This window comes from Buteo buteo, chromosome 15, assembly GCF_964188355.1.
Source record: "Buteo buteo chromosome 15, bButBut1.hap1.1, whole genome shotgun sequence".
In the NCBI taxonomy this organism is placed as follows: domain Eukaryota; kingdom Metazoa; phylum Chordata; class Aves; order Accipitriformes; family Accipitridae; genus Buteo; species Buteo buteo.
Window position 1 is genome coordinate 24,520,538 of NC_134185.1, and position 16,679 is coordinate 24,537,216.

The 16,679-nt window shown below is 42.5% G+C and overlaps 1 protein-coding gene across 1 annotated transcript in view; it reads left to right on the forward strand.

The window, feature by feature from the left end:
• LAMA4 (laminin subunit alpha 4) overlaps nucleotides 1-16,679 on the forward strand; it is a 107,600-nt gene that overhangs the window by 35,533 nt on the left and 55,388 nt on the right. The window contains exons 3-8 of the mRNA XM_075046773.1: nucleotides 430-554; nucleotides 4,579-4,659; nucleotides 9,512-9,726; nucleotides 13,823-13,918; nucleotides 15,211-15,362; nucleotides 15,505-15,615. Coding sequence (XP_074902874.1) covers nucleotides 430-554; nucleotides 4,579-4,659; nucleotides 9,512-9,726; nucleotides 13,823-13,918; nucleotides 15,211-15,362; nucleotides 15,505-15,615 — 780 coding nt within the window. The remainder of the gene's footprint in view (nucleotides 1-429; nucleotides 555-4,578; nucleotides 4,660-9,511; nucleotides 9,727-13,822; nucleotides 13,919-15,210; nucleotides 15,363-15,504; nucleotides 15,616-16,679) is intronic.

A 16,679-nucleotide genomic window follows, 5' to 3' on the forward strand; every position in this document is an offset into this window, starting at 1 on the left:
ATATCTAGGCTGAAATCTGTTGATAGTATTCACCAGCAGATATTTTTCATTTTGTTTTGCTGTCAGTAAAAGGGACTTTTTCCTGCTGGCACACACAATTCAAAAGAGGGCTGCCAGCTACACCTGAGTACCCCTGACATCTCTGCTGACAGGCAGTGCTGCTTCTGCTCCAGCACCTGGCAGGCACATATGTCTGTTTTGTCCTGTACCGCACCTTGCCAACACCTGCTGGCTGGCCAGTGTAATCATTTATAGCATTTTTATTTGCAGCAGCGCTAGCTGGTTTGGCTGCATCTGTCAATGCCTTGAAGGGTCAGGGTCTGGCATCAGCCCCTATTCTGTCTGGCCGGGTCTTCAGCTAAATGATTTCATTCTGAATTAGGCAGCACCTCCTTTTAACTTTCACCGCTCTTTCTCTTTCCACTGAAGGACTGCCAGAGAAACACAACGGGACAGCACTGCGAGCAATGTCCAGACGGCTTCATCGGTGACGTTGTCAGAGGAGTGCCCACGTTCTGCCAGCCCTGCCCCTGCCCCCTGCCAGCGCTTGCCAAGTACGTAACGAGTCTTTGCTTCTCTCTGATTTGGGCTGGCTCTGGCCCTTTCCAAGGCGGGGTCAGCATCCCTTCCTGGATGCAGGATACAAAGGCTGCTGCCCTTGCCAACCGGGGGAAAATAAGAGGACTACCAGCTGCTCACATTTATAACCACAGGAAACAACATTTCATTTAGAAGGTGTAAAATATCCTTAAGCTCTCATACCAGTTCTTACCAAGAGGGGGGAGGAAATATTTTAGCAAATTCAAGCTCATCCTCTTTTATGTAGGAGAGATTATTCAGCTGTCTGGTTACTTTTAAGAATCCCGTAAAGACTAATTCCTGAGGAAGGTGGCATCAGGGATGTATGTGACTGAGACAGACAGACAGATCGGTCTGTGACCTCTGGAGGATAAAACGAACCACAAAAAAAGCATAGCCTGGCAGTCTCCTGAGTCAGCAGCAGCTGGATCTGGTTAGTACAGTAACAGTTGAAAGGAAAGGGCTGGACAACCCTATGACAGGTACAACACCCCTTCAGCTGATGCCCAGCTACCTTCGGGTAAGAAACTCTGCAGCCTGGCAGAAAACGAAGACCAAGCCAAAGAGCTCCAGCTATTATCTGCTTTGTGCCTTCAGAAGAAACAAATAACTACGAACCGTGACCAGCTATTAGAAACTGTTAGTGGCATGTCAGTAACGCCGCTGAGAGAAATTATCAACTTCCTCTTGCTTGAGGTCCGTGCTCTGGGGGAGAGGCATCCATGCAAATCCCACTCTAGTGCCCAGAGGAGGTGCTAGTAAATATTTGCCAATGGGTTGAAGCTATTTTTTAGCGAGCTACATACTCCCCTTGCGTTGTTTCCCATTCTGCTTTCAGCAGGGCTTCTCAGCAAAGGGGAATTTCCTCACCGTATTTGTTTGCCGTTGCTATAGGATTACTCGTACAGCCTTAAGGTGGGATGAGCTTGAGCTGCATTTTGCTCAGCGGCTCAGTGGCACAGGCTCAAAATGGCAACGGAGAAAAATCATCCTGGCCAAAGTTCCGCAGATCACCTCTTGGCTTTTGCAGCGAGCTGCAGACATGTGAGGAGGGCCGTGGGGTGGAGAACAGCTATTGTTGAAAAACTGCAGCTTTGCCTGGATTAGAGAGAAAATCCTCCAGAGACGGGGGAAGAACATGGCTTTGCTCACATGTAGAAAGGCTTAGGAGTGAGCGAGCTCACAGACAAAACAGCAGACCGCTTCCTCCAGTTTCAGTAGTGGCTGTAATGCCAGAAATAGAAATACAAAGTCGGAAGCGGTGTTTTTTCCTCAGCAAAGGAAAGTGATATTTTTTTTAACCTGTTGGGCTCAGAGCAGCCACTTTGGAGTAAGGAGCTGTTTTCTCAACCACAACCTGGGCTGCACATGCCTGAGGCACCACGGCACAAGACCCAGTCCCTACCAAGCAAGGTCTAATTCTGTCCTCCCTACAGCGCCATCTGCTAGAGCATGGTCTGCATTCACCCAGCCCCCTGCCCAGTCCTGCAGCCCACCGGGCTCTGCAGCACTGGTCCCCCAGAGCAGGGAACCGGCCAGCCCACCAGTCCAGAGGGCTTGGTGTGGTGGGACCAGCGGGGACCTGAGCTGTCTCTGCCAGTGCTATGGGAGATGGGGGCAGAGGACAAGCAGCTTTCCCTGCTTCAACATGCTCCTTTAGCCCTTCTGCCAGGGGACGTAACACCTCTCCTGTTCCAGACCACTAGAGATAAGGAAGCCCCAAACCCAAAAGGACAGCAGCACGGGTTTGGGAAGGGAGAAAAAAGGTTGCAGGGAACCTGAATGCAGAGGCTTTGACATTAGCAGCAATATAGGAGTTGGATTTGATGATCCTCGTGGTCCCTTCCATCTCAGGATAGTCTACGTTCTGTGATATGTCACCCCTTTAAAACTACCTTAGTAAAAACGTATTTTGATTTTTCAGGGGTTTTCACTCAGAAAAGTCCTGAAGGCAATAGTTAAAGGACAACCAATCCCAATTTGCCTCTTACCCCTATTTAAATAACATGCAGATACTGCCTGTTCAGCTTTTGCATGAGAGAGACCTGACCACAGCAATAGCCTTCAGCTGGGGCTGGAACAGGCAAATAATAATGATTGAGCAACATTCAGCCTGGCATAACTAAATTCAAAGAACAACCATTCTTTCTTTCTTTTTTTTTTTTTATTTTTCCTCCATTAACCCTACTCCATTTATATTAAGGCAAAACAGTAACTCTACCAGAAAGCAGAGAAGCAGTAAAAGCCTTAAATAAAGAACATCCAAACGATGTTGCTTTGTACTCTGTTTTACTTTGGAAATAGCCAGTGAATTCACAACAGTTAAACAAAGTGACAAAATACATAAACTGACATATTTTTTCTTGGGATTCATCTGTGTGTATCTAGATTTTCTGACCAGGCTATCGTCATATCTGCTATCCTGGAAACTTTTGGAATAACTTTTGGACATTACCCATGAAATGTAATGTCATCTCTTTGGAATAAAAAAGGAGGATGGAGATTGCTTCACAGTCCAGCAGATGTTACTTCTTTTCAAACCTGAGGGATTTATAAGAACTTCTTTTCCCTAAAAGATCACAAAAAACCATAAAACTTCAGGAAGGCTTCAGTCTTATTTCATAACTTAAATCCACAATGTGGTTTTTTCAACTACATGAAGGAATTAGCCTCTGTGAAAGAAGAGGAAGACTGCCAAACTGTTAGGATTTTCTCAGTATGTTCTCATAAAAGCTTTACAGAAGTTAATTTGTGAATTCTGTGAGCAGAATCTCATTTTATGTTCTCTCTGGTTATATGAAATATTTTGAGGCAGCAGAGATCCAGACACAGATTTATTTGACACTGGTTCTCCAACCAGCTGAGAAATGCTGGTGGGAACAGAAATATGCAGGAATTCTTGTCACCTTTCAGTGCTGCTCATTCCTGGAAAAAGCAGTGCATGGATCATGCTCTTTCCCATCTCTCCGAGTCTTTTGTTCTTCTGTGTGAAAAGGATACAGCCTGGCCACAGCTGCCCAGCACTGTACAACTCGGGACCCGCGTTTTAGCAACCGTGGGCCTGCAGCTGGCAACTGCTGCCACTCACTACTCTGGTTGCATTCCAGGGCTGGCAGGAATTTACTCACACAGATTGCAAACTAACTGGAAACCTCTTTAGGACTGTATGTCTTTTTCCTGCAAATGTATTTAAGCCACGTCTATCACTGTGTTTGAAGTGTATACAATTTGCACTTTCCACATCTGGCTGCTGCTGTTCCTTGGGTCTCATATTTAGTTAAACATCAGTTAAATCCTGAAAATGTAAGAAAGCAAAGGAATCCACAATTTAGAATCCCGGCAGAGAAAACTGCAGCCCAAGCCATTACTGCAATCAGTATCACTACTTGGCATGTTGGTCTCAGAAGAGGCCCCAGACTCTTTCCAGCTTACTCAGAGAGACAACAGAGCAGCCTCGGTTACTGTAAATGAGGATGGCATCACTGAGGTCAGTTTTCACCACTCGGTACTTCCAGACTGGATTTGAGGAAAACTGTAGGATTTTCATAGGAAACTGCTGCACCCATTCCAGAATCTCAATTCCTGAGGTGCTTACTGAGGTGTCTTTCATAAGCAATATTTTACCCTTTAGAATAAGAGACAGGAAGCAATTATGTTCACATGACATACACATTTATCCTAAGAAGTCCCTTATCTAAAATGTGTGTATCAAAACCTGCAGCTGTGTCTGATCTACACTGCAAGACAAGAACTTACATATGTCTGTATTTATATAGCTCCGTAGTGCTATATACTAACTAGTGCTTTCTACACTAATTAAAAAGACTAAACAAGGCGTACAATGTGAATAACATACAGAGCTTAAGAATACCTATTCAGCAATGAGTAACCAAGAGCCAGAGTTCACACTACAGCAAAAGTCCATAATGTAATAAAGAAATACTCCCAAGTGTTTGCCATCGCGTGCTATTCTAACTATGCATTCTAATGAAATTCCAGCTTTGCAGTGTCCTGTTACAGAAAGAGTGGAAGTGTGCGCTGTGTCTGTAAGGAAAACTATGCAGGACCCAACTGTGAAAGGTAAGAAACTAATAGGATTAATTACTAGTTGACAATACCGCAGTGCAGAAGTCTTTGAGGGAATCTTCCCATACGGGGGAGAAATCTTGTACATGTGTTTTCATCAGGTTGAGTCACATCTGTTAAAGGATCTCATTCAGGTCCTATTAAAAACCGTTAACAACTTGCTGTGGAGACATCTCAGGGTAAGACAGACATTACATCTGATGTATTTTGATCAAGTTCTTACATTTTGTGTACCTTCATATGGTGATCTTCCTAAAAGAGGTACAATAATACAAATCAAAATACAACATGCAAATCAGAAACAGCAGCTGAAGTGAAAAATAACCACCACATAGATGACTCTTGCAATTCAGCACTCTAAAACATATAGCAGACTTCTACAAAATAAATTTTTCAAAAACAAAGAAGAAAATCCATTATCTAGTCAAATTCTTAATGAGCAGATGCAGCTTTTTTAGTTAAATTTTAAACGTACTTCACAGACATAATTCAATAAAGGCAAGCAAACAACCATAGACCAGTGTTGCTTTTCAAATTTCCCTTATGCCCATAAAAAATTTCCAGTAACTATCCTCTAAATAACAAAGTACACAAATAAATAGAGCTATAGAGCAGAAATATAGCTAACTCTCCTATCTTGTAAAGGGCCATCTTGTTTGCTGTGAACACACATGGATGATGTTTCAATGAATGTCAGACACCCCATTATAATGCAGAAATTCTCCTTGAGCAGCCAATAAATTTAAACAGCTCTAGCACAAAGACTGAGGGGTATAGGGTGGCTCAGACACTGGCTTCCTGAACATGTCATTTTGTTTTTCCTTAAAGCCCCTGAAGTATTTAAGATTACAGTCCACTGTCATTAATGGGCAAGCCTTGAATTCAAATGATACTTAATGTAACTATCACAGAAGGGAGAAAGTGGATGCTTAAGATGCAAAGAGAAATCAATATGAAAAAGGTAAGATAAAAAAAAAAGAGTGAAGGCTTTTGCCCTTACAGATGATGCAAAAACATCAGCATATTACCTCCGCATCACTAACTCAGTGACAGCAATAGTGGAAGCCCTTTAGACAGATGACACAAAAATAAAAAAAAACCCACCCTTGTTTCCAGGCCTATGGCTGTATTCTTTTGTTCTTCCAAAATGTCAGATTTATACACAAAGGATAACACAGACAATTAAAAGGTCAGTGAGGTTTCTTAATGGTTATTAAAATGTCAACCTAGACTACAAGCAATTTAAATCCTATGAAATGAGTAGCAGATGCATAGTAACAGCAGAAAATAGCAGCAGCTTTGTTTTCTAATAGCCACTACCCAGCCTGAGACAGTGCATCTGTCTCAAGGAAGGCAAAGCTGGGTAGATGGCTTAGAAAAAGCTGCAGAAAGAAATCAGCCTGTCCTGTTCATCACGTTAAGTCCTCGACTAACGACTTGGGTAAGGGGCGAGCAGCGACAAACGGGACTTTCCTTCTGGTAGGCTCCTGGTCCCGCTCCCATTTGTGTCAGAAATGACGAAAAGTGTTTCAAAGACGGGCAGCGCGGGGGATCTGCAGAGCAGCGCGCCGGGGGGCAATCTGCTCCGGTTCCTCCGGCATTCGTGTCGGAGGCTTTCTTGTGCTGCTCCAGGGGCTTGGCACAAAGCTGTCCAGTTCAAGTTTGCCAGCGAACGGCGTTGGGGAATCACGGAGGCTTTTGCTAGGAAATGAGAAAAGCAGCTTCCAAGCTTGCAACGTAGGGATGAATCATTTTGGTCCTGCATTTCAGCAATAAGGCATTAAGGTGGTAGCGGATGAAATCCAGGTTTTGTTAATGCCCCAATGTTAAAAAAGGTCACTGAACAAATGATACTTTACTGTCCAAAGTGAAGAGACGAAAAAGGTTCTTTTGGCATTGCCAGGGAAGAGGAAGTTAATTTCTTACTCACCAATAATTACAGGAAGCAAACATGGCTGCAAAATTAAACAAAGATAACTCAGCAGCTTTATTATGGGAGAGGAAATATTCTTTGTTAGCAACAAAGAGCCATTTATTGATACAACGGAGGAAAAGACATTAACCACGGGCCTCTACTTTTTCAGGCCATAAAGTGCACAGATGGAGCAGTATGTTTCCATCAGCGGCCTCTGCTCTTCTCACATCCTACCAACTATTCCAAAGAGGCCGAGTGCAGTTCAGCCCTTTGAGATGCACTGAGTGGTGAAGGGGAAAGTGAAGGTGACACATGTATTTTCAGCTCTAAAAGTTTCTATTTGTTTTAGACAGCTAGTCCAGATGAGGAGATATGGCTAATAAAAGTGAGTCAGAGGGTCATAAAAAGCAGCACTTACTCACAAAATATATCTGTGAGGATGTGAAGAACTGTCCACTACGTTTCTGGCAAGTGAACTGAATGGTATATTTCAGAAAAGAAGAAAAAAAAATCACCTTGTCCTGATGAGAGGGCAGACGTTGTGGGCCTGATGGGAAGAGCATGCAGTCTTCAGCAGATGCTGGCTGACAGCCAGAGCTCGATAGTGATAAGCAAAATGCTGGTCTGGCCCCAGCACTTCTCAGTGGCTTCTGTGACCTGGTGGCCACACTAGGCAGATGATCTTTTGGAAAATAACTAACTACAGAAAATTAAAAAGCAACTCTGCAAGATTTTGAGAGTTCACAATAAATCAAACAGTTCTACAGATATATTTTTTTTAAAAAAAACACAGAGGGTGTTTTTTTCTTGTTCAAACTTCATAATCATACTGAAATTCTGAAATTTGGGAAAATACTACAGTCTCACATTGGCTGAAATATTACAAAATTATAGCAAGACTTTTGGCATGACTGAATAGCAGCATTACCCATCACTGCCTGCTGTAACTCCCATAGGAATGGGGAGTGTCTCCACCAAAGTCAGTTAAATCACACTCTGCGCTCAGTGTCGCATTCACGGTTCTTTAAGGGGTGCACAGAACTCCAGGTCACGCTTTTATTCTTTACATCTGGGTCACCCAAATGATAAGATCTGCACCAAAGATTCTGGCTGTGCTGCGAAGAGACAAACAGAGTCTTTGTCATGGGCAAAAGCAGTATCTGAGGCAGCCAAGTGGTTTATATTAAGATGCTTAAAATTTTATGTGTTTTTACTGTGGGGGTTCAGGACTGGAACACGAACAAAGCAGCGTTGAGGAAATTACTTTCTTTATTAAAAAAAAATCAGCAAATGTAGGAACAGATCGAAACTGGAAGGTCTTATCAGATCTCCCACTTTTTTATCCTTCAGACATAGCAGAACCTGGATTTGACTATGTTCAGTTTTTAGGAGACAACAAACCTCGGCTCAGGTCACCAGCCAGAACCTGGGAAAATTAAACTAAAGTGCCTGAGCTCAACCTCCCTGCCCACAAACAGCAGAATAAACAGCATCTTAAAACAGGGCTTCGTGGATGGGCGAAAAGACAAGGACAACAGGGTGATAAAACAGGGTGAAATGCAGTAACTACTCCTTACCTAAATCACTGCAACAACTATTCTGTCCTCCGATGCCTTCAGTCAGCAATTGCTACACCAGCTAGTTATCTCTCTTCCTGAAGTAATTCTTCATTCCCAGTTTGGGGGTATAAGTCCCTGATCTCTGCATCCCAGGCTGCTGGGTCATGGACCCTCCTGCCACTCCGTGTGACACCGTGAACGGCGTGGGTTGCTCCTGCCCTGCCAGCTGACCCCTCCAGTCCATCAGCCGCTGCTCCACACTGCTCCAGCTGCCAGCTTCTCCAGCCAAGCCCTTGCTCCAGGATTTGCTCCCGTGAGCTGCTCCGTGCCTACTCCAGTGCTGGCTCTGTTCGCCTCACTGCTTGTTTTGCAAAAGTTCCTCTAGCTTGTAGGAGTAGGCACGGTCCCTGCTACCAGCAGAAACTCCTTTAACTGAGACCCTCCTCTTTCTTTCCAGAGGGTGGTACCAAATCTATTACCTGTTGTCGTAGCTTAGGGCCACTGGTCACCCAGGAATGTTAGGTAACGCTGGTTTGTCTACGCTTCCAAAAACCACTAGTTTCAGCACCTCTTCCATTTTAAGATGTAGCAAGTTTTCAACTGAAATGCTTCCCAAACGTGACAAGACATGCAAAGCAATTTGGACCCATTTCAGACCTTCCCTGTGGTGCTTGTTACCCACCTCCCACTCTCCCTCTGCAAACCAACCGAGGAACCCTCCCCTCCTGGGCTGGTGGCTGCTCTCAGCCTTTCACCCTCAGCCAGCAGGCTAAGATTGAACAAATCTGAAAAATGGAGGCTGGTTCAGTGCCTGTTCTGTTTTGCAAAAACCAGAAACCATCCCAATGCCTCACCACAGAAGTATTTATTGACACCTTTTCTGGTCAGTACTTTGTTATATGCATTATAATGGAAATAAGGTCTGAAATTCCTCTTGAGTTTCAGCATCACGAAATGCAGTCTCTTTACCCCAGTTTCCTATATAACACAATATAGTTGGTGAGATCCAAAGCTGAAAGAGACCAAAATAAACACTAGAGCTGCCTTTCTGCCAAGGTCATTCTGTCGTAGATTTTAAAACAATGGGGAACAAGTAATTTTACTGCTAAAAACACACACACACACACAAAAATGCAGACTGGTGTGATTGAGATACCAGGAGTGTTCAAGAAGGGAAAAATATATAACTGTACAGATTGAGATTAGAGCACAAAACAGCCTCTGCAGGAATACAGCTCCTAATTTGCCTTCTGTTCATTAGTAGCTGCAGGCCGACATCAATTCCTGGTGACATAAATAGGGTCAGAGAAAAAACAGTACCGCAGATGGGAATGTCATTGCTCGTCATTGCTGTGCTTGCTCTTCCTTTCAGGTGTGCCCCCGGTTACTATGGGAACCCCTTGCTAATTGGAAGTACTTGTAAAAAATGCGACTGCAGTGGCAACTCGGACCCAAACCTGATTTTTGAAGACTGTGATGAAGTGACAGGCCAGTGCCGCAACTGCCTGAGCCACACCACCGGGTTCAAGTGCGAACGATGCGCTCCGGGTTACTACGGGGATGCCAGATTCGCTAAAAACTGTACAGGTATTGTCTATAGTTTAGCATAGCAGACCCGAGCAAAATGCAGCACGGCGTGGTCTATGGATGCTCTCCCAGAGATGGGAGATGCCTGAATCAGTCATCAGACACCTGTGGCCAAGGGAGGCAGGGGTGCTCCCAGCCACCTACCTGGTGGGATAAGTGGGATGCCTGCCCAGCTGAACCATCCCAGGCTCTAGCACTCTTTCCATTGCCCACGAGAAAGTCTCAGACCCCAGACTCCAACATCTCAAATGCCTGGGCAGGATGAATGTAGGCACTGTTGTGTCCGGCACCTTGTTTTAAATAAGGGTGTCTAAGATTTCTTTGGGCAGAGACTTCACCTTTGTGTTTGTTCACACCACATGCTGCCCAACATGACCACTCAGACTGATGGCACTTAAAGACTTGAAAGCATTTTTTATGGGAACAGGATTGTCCTTCCTGTCCTGACCCAATCCCTGCTCATTTTCTGCTAGTTTTCACAGTGGTAATGTATTCTGCATTTCCCATGTGTCTGTGTAATCTTGCTGGTTACTGTATTTCCACACCAGAGATGACTGTATTTCCAGGGTCTAGTAAAGTGTTACCCAGAGGATCTTACCAAGACATACCTACACAGAGGGGTCACAGAGGTTTACATCCTCTAATGTAATTATTCTCCTAATTTACATGGAGTTCAATACAAATAGGACTTTGGATTCATGTCCTTTGTCCTTGCTTTGGCTCTGAGACACAAGATTACATCCTCTTTCAAAGCACCGAGGAATAGCCACTGCTAAAGGCAAAATGCAGATGCTCAGAGCAAGGACCTTGGGGCTCCCTCCCAACCTCTTTGCCAGGGTCCTTCCCTCAAGGACCAGAACAAAAATGGGGGAGATAGATCACTCCTAGCTCTCAGCCTGATTTGAAGGTAAGACACAGCCAAAGCACGCAGCCAACCCGGACCTCTGAAGTGCTCTGGGGTCTCAAGGTACACAGCTACAAGCCTCGAGGTCTTAGCAATGTCTTGATCAAACCTACATCCTTCTTGCAACTCACTGTATGCTTGGACTTTGCTTTTTGCTTACAATACAGTGTTAAGGTGTGTTTTGGGACCTGCAGGATGAAGGTTGTGAGGATGCTCTGTACACAGGCGGCCTTTGTGCTGCTGTCTTCATTTGTAGGGGACCGCGTATGATACCACTAGTGGTCCCTTCTGGTTTTGTGTTCCGGTGACAGCTAGAAGTTGAGTGTCCATCTCCAGGATATAATTCACATCGCTAAGTCACATGCTTAAATTCCATTGACACTGAACAGAGAGAGATGATGCTCACACACAGCAACTCCAAAACCCTTCCCAGGTATCCAAACCAGCCAAAAAGACAGAGGCTGTAGGGAAGAGCGTGCCCAAAACCCACCTCCTGCCTGCATTTAGGCACCCAAGACATCCCTGAAATTCAACATTTCTGTGATCTTGAGGTTGCAAAAGCAAACCTTGTTTATGCACTTCATTGCCTAATTCAGTTCACCAGAGATGATTTAACTGCAGTTCTCCCGTAAGGAATGACGGGATCAAGTTTGCGACTCCTCAATGCCATGACACAGGAGAAATGTACCCAGCACTTCAGTTCAGCAAACTGCATCAATCGTGCCCTGGCCACGTGCAAAAGCAGAGCTTCAAACAACTAAGAGTAGCTGTGCCAGAATTTGAGGATTACAGGGCATTCCAAGTGTCTGAGCAGATTCTGCAACACATAATTTTGGAAGGCATCTCTGAACAAGAGAGTTTCTAAACTGAAGTTAAGTCAAACTTCTATCACCTCAGTATAGTTCTGGTTTGCACCCTTAAGGAGTTGCAGGAATCAGAGGCAGAGTGCCTCAGTGTCATTTACATTTCTGAGGTACAGTTTAAGTGGGATTTCATGGTGCACAGGACTTCTCTATAGAGGTTTTTCATGCAGACCATAAATCAGCTGGGTAATTCTCTTCGTTAGCAGATTTCCTTGTAGTGTTTGATCTTTGCTAAAAATAAAAAGTGCCTGGGCACTTGAATATGTTGTGAGAAGTACAGCTTTTCTCTGTTTAGGAGTGAATTTAATCTTGTAGTTGACTCTAGCAAATCCTGATTTTGAAGTATTATGTTTCAGAGAATTACACACTTCTCATGTCATCATTTCTGCTGAACAACACAATGTGCTGTACCTGACAGTATTGCGTAGATTGCATGCACCACTCAAGACATCCGCAACATCCAAACTATTCGGGTAGTTTACAAGGCAAGCTTATACTTTGTTTGGTGTTTTTGAGCAATTAGGAACTCTTATTTAGAAAAATATTGACTCTGAAATAAGACAAATACCTTCTTTGAAATACAAAAATACAGAAAGAGAAGCTAGTGTAAGAAACAAGAGAGTCTGTGTACATGGTTTCCACAGAGCACCTCAAAGATTATACAGAACAAAAAAAAAATGCACGAGAACTCAATGAGCAAAAAGCTCTATCCAGCAAAGATCACCTCTTTTTTTTTTTTTTTTTTTTGAGCAAAAGACAAAATCTGTGTAGCTGTGGACAGTAGTTTTCAGCTTTTTTTCCAAGCATTTTTTAACCACATGTCCTTTAGCCACATTTCAAAGCTTTCCACAAATGTCCCTCAGAAATAGAGAAATTTAGAAGCTTTCTCCACCAGTAAGGCACAGGAGCACTGAAAGTCTTAATTCCCTACTAAAAATGTGGTACCTCCTAAAGAAGTAGATGACAAATTGTCAGGACCACTTTTGAAATTAATTTACTATAAGCATTTGTGTAGCAAATTAAGAGTTATCCATTTAAATAAGAAGACACAATTTGATTTTCTTGAGCACCAATCTCATCCAAATTTTAATCTTGTAACTGTAATCTTGCCACCTGGGGATAGCCTACATCCTGTGACACAGGTAAAGAGAAATCTCTGCTTTCAACTGAGACTTTTCTTTCACTTCTTAACAAAAGAAATAACAAATTTAAAAAAAATGTAGATCCAAAGTCTGGGAGGCACCCAGTTCATACAGATTGTGGTGAGCTCAAAATATCGATTGCCCCACAGAATTAATAATCAAATTCTATTCTTACATTAGTACAAAAACTGAGTAGTTCTACTAACATTGGTTCACTTACACAAAATTATTCCAATGTTAGTGCATCATGTTGACTTTGAAGCTGTATTACACATTTTCCCTGATAATTCCTCGACAGTGTAATGTTGAATATAAAAACAAGGGTAATTCATAGAGAACTATGAATGAGCTGCAATAAAATGGCAGTAAAAAATTTTGCTACATGAGATTCTGCTGAAACCATAAAAAACAAAAGCAAAATGAATTCCACAGAAGTTGGTGCTGTTCTTATGTTCTGCTTGAGTTTTTGTTATTCTATCAAAGTGTTCCAAGAATATTTTAATCTTTAAAATACTATATTTTAAAAGGCCAGTTAAACCTTGAAAGAGACACTTTAGATTTAAAACTGTACTTTTTAAGAAGCCACTTGTGCTGGCAATTAAAATGCAGCTTACTCAAGTTTAAAAAAATGTAAAACCTCATTTATTCTTCATTGTAAGTGGCAGGAGATATTTACTTTTTGATATGCTCATGCTGATGATGGAATTGGAGTCCACTATCAATCCCTGATAGCTGGAAATCTTATTTAGTGGCAGCCTGACATAGCGTTAATAAATTCCACAGAGCTGTGGAGAGATTTGTAACCAATAATTGACTTCAGTTGTACCACTTTTCTTAGCCCACCTCCTAAACATCACCCTCTCTAGACAGTGATGCCAATGGCCCAGCTGGGCAACTCTGGCCTCTCTGTCTCTGCTTGTGACCAGCTGGGAGGCTTTGAACAAATCATTTCAGCAGAGGCTTTCTGGTTCTGTTTCCTATCTTTTATTTTATCTGGTCCCTCCAGTGCAAAAAACACCTTTTTTCTACATACTGAAGGAAAATTCAGTCCAAGAGGTCCTTGATTTTGGTTTGACTATCCATGCACAATCCTGCGTATAATCATTTCGGTAGTCTTGGGAGGGGAAAGATGAGTTACTTGTACATTTTGAAGCTCTTCTTTCAAAAATCCTTTCTTTTTCCCCCAGAATGTAACTGTGGAGGGACAATGTGTGACAGCGAGACTGGAGAATGCCTCGCAGACAGCCCTGAGGTTTCTACTGGCACAGACTGCCCAACCATCAGTAAGATGATTATCATGAGAACATCAAAAATTAATATTGTTCTTCTATTCAGATGCTTACAAATACTAACTTAAGAGCTCGGTTCTCCAGTGGGCTCAGCACTTTGACAGGGCACTTAAACATGTGAATATGCACAATGCCCCACTGACTGAATATTTAAACATGTTCTCACTTGCTTGACTGAGTACATGCATATGTCCAACTCTGTGATAAACTGAATGTTTAGGTACAAACTGCAGAGCAGTAGGGAAGTATCACCAAAGCCACTTCTATAGACTTTGAGACACAGTGCATGCAAAATAATATTCTGGCCCTAAAAACTGCCGTCACAACTTTATCTGTGCCACCTTGCATGTATTTTCCAGTTTTCTAGTTGTACATCTAATACAAATTGTCGCTGTTGACAATTTGACATATATCCATCAGTCAGTTGCTTTTCCACTATCCCCTCTCCTGTTCCAATGATAGGAAGCCTGGGGAGTTTCCAGAAGCACTACATTGTAACTATTGGCAGCCACTGATTTTTTTAAAATGTTAGTATAACTATGCCTGTGGTATAAGGCAGACCATGTAGCACACATCTGTCCCTAAACCGACTCCCAAGAAGAGGGGTCGTGTGCCTGGAAGTGCAACCACAAGGAAAACATTTGGGAGCTGCTGCCATCAAGACTACAGACTATATAATATCAATCAAGCAAAAGTTTCTGTAGGAATCTGTGTTTCACAGTCACCTAAGTTTCTTGCATTTAGTCGTGGCACCAATGTCGCTAAAAACAAGGTGGTATTGCAAGCATTCTGCGCAAGTGTATTCCAAACGTGTTATAACTGTGTTATTAGAAGTTGCGTTCCTAATCAAATAGGCAGCCAAGAGCCCATCTGCTGGACATCCTCACTCCTCATACCACTACATTTTAAATATAGAGGTTTGGGCTCTGACAAAATGAAGTTGTATTTTTGACCCTTGCCTGTTGTTCTTTGGGCCACAAATATGCAGAACCTCTAGGGAATAGCCAGGAAATACCTCTTCTGTCTCCTTCCCTACTGATTATGGAACTGCTGGGGCAGCCGCTTAGAGCAATTCCATCTGGTGCTGCTTAGCTGGAAGCATCATGACTGTATTATAGGACCTTGGAAGAGGATGGATGAAAGTGAAAGAAAAATGAGTATCCATCAGGATCCATCAATGACAGAGAACACTATGGGGCAAGAGCGCTATAACGTGAATTTAAGATACTTGCTGCTAACTGACACAAACACTAAAGAAAAATTATACTCTTTTATTTTCTTATCAGGCTGCGATAAATGTATTTGGGATTTGACAGATGACATCCGATTAGCAGTTCTGGCTATTGATGAAAGCAAATCGACTTTACTGAGCATTTCTACAGGTGTTGCAGCTCAAAAGCGCTTGAATGACCTGAACCTCACTACTACCCATCTCCAGGTACAAACAATGATGATATTTTATTTTGCAATGTAATTTTAATCTATGAATTTCCACTCCATTCCTGTAAATTTCAATCCCTACCCTCACTAGAGAAATAATTTGTTTTCAGATGCACTAACTTTTTTTCTGCAACACACAGGAGGCAACGGCCAAAAAAAAGAACCATGCTGTGCTTTGGACCATCCAGGTTGATGATGCTGCAGATGAAATGAATGATCTCCTGAGAGAGGCAGCAACACTTGATGAACAGGTTTGTGTATAGCCCCCTGCCACAGCTCCGAGGGTTTGCGGTTTGTCATATTCGCATGCTGGCCCAAGAGGTTAGTGTAGAATAATTCCAGTTGGAAGGGACCTACAATGATCATCTAGTCCAACTGCCTGACCACTTCAGGGCTGACCAAAAGTTAAAGCATGTTATTAAGGGCATTGTCCAAATGCCTCTTAAACACTGACAGGCTTGGGACATCGACCACCTCTCTAGGAAGCCTGTTCCAGCATTTGACCACTGTCTTGATAAAGAAATGTTTCCTAACATCTAGCCTGAACCTCTAGGTTCACCAAACAAGAGTGGGAGTGCCCTGAAAGATAGTTGGGAGAACTCTTTATTTTCTTTTTCTAAACTTTCTATTTTACTTTAGCTCTGAATTAAAAGCATAAAAGACCTATCAAGTCTTCTTCCCAGAAAAGGAAGGATATAGGGCCAAAGTCTGTTGAATGTGGTTGGAGGTTTGTCACCAATCACAAAAAGCCTTCCCGCAGGATCTACACATTTGATCTGAGATAGACACACTGCCTTTCTATTTCACATTTTGATTTCTAATTAAGCGAAGTAACCAACACTAAACTAATTTAGATTGACTTTGGGAGTACTTGTACTATATCTATTTTACATGGATGCCCTCATAAAATTAAATTATCCCCGATTAGACACTTCAAAATACGTTACAAAACTACCAGTTTAAAAGGTTTTTCATGTACCCACTGAGATGGGAGCCTGATCAGCACTCAAGATATATTTTAACACAATTGTAATCATAAATGTTGCATCCACATGCAATTGCCAGGCTATAAAATTAAGGTTATCTGCTCTCAGCTCACATAACACTTTCATTGCACCCTGGAAGAATACTGATATGATATATATTAAGAGGAGAAATAGGGCTCAGAATTGCTTCTCCTCCATTTTAAAAAGATATTATTAAACATCTTTCTGTTGCTAAGATATATATATATTAGTGAGATACATCACTCTATGTTATTCTCAGAAATAACCACAGCTGTACTAGGACTAAAGTATATTTCATGCTTATTGCA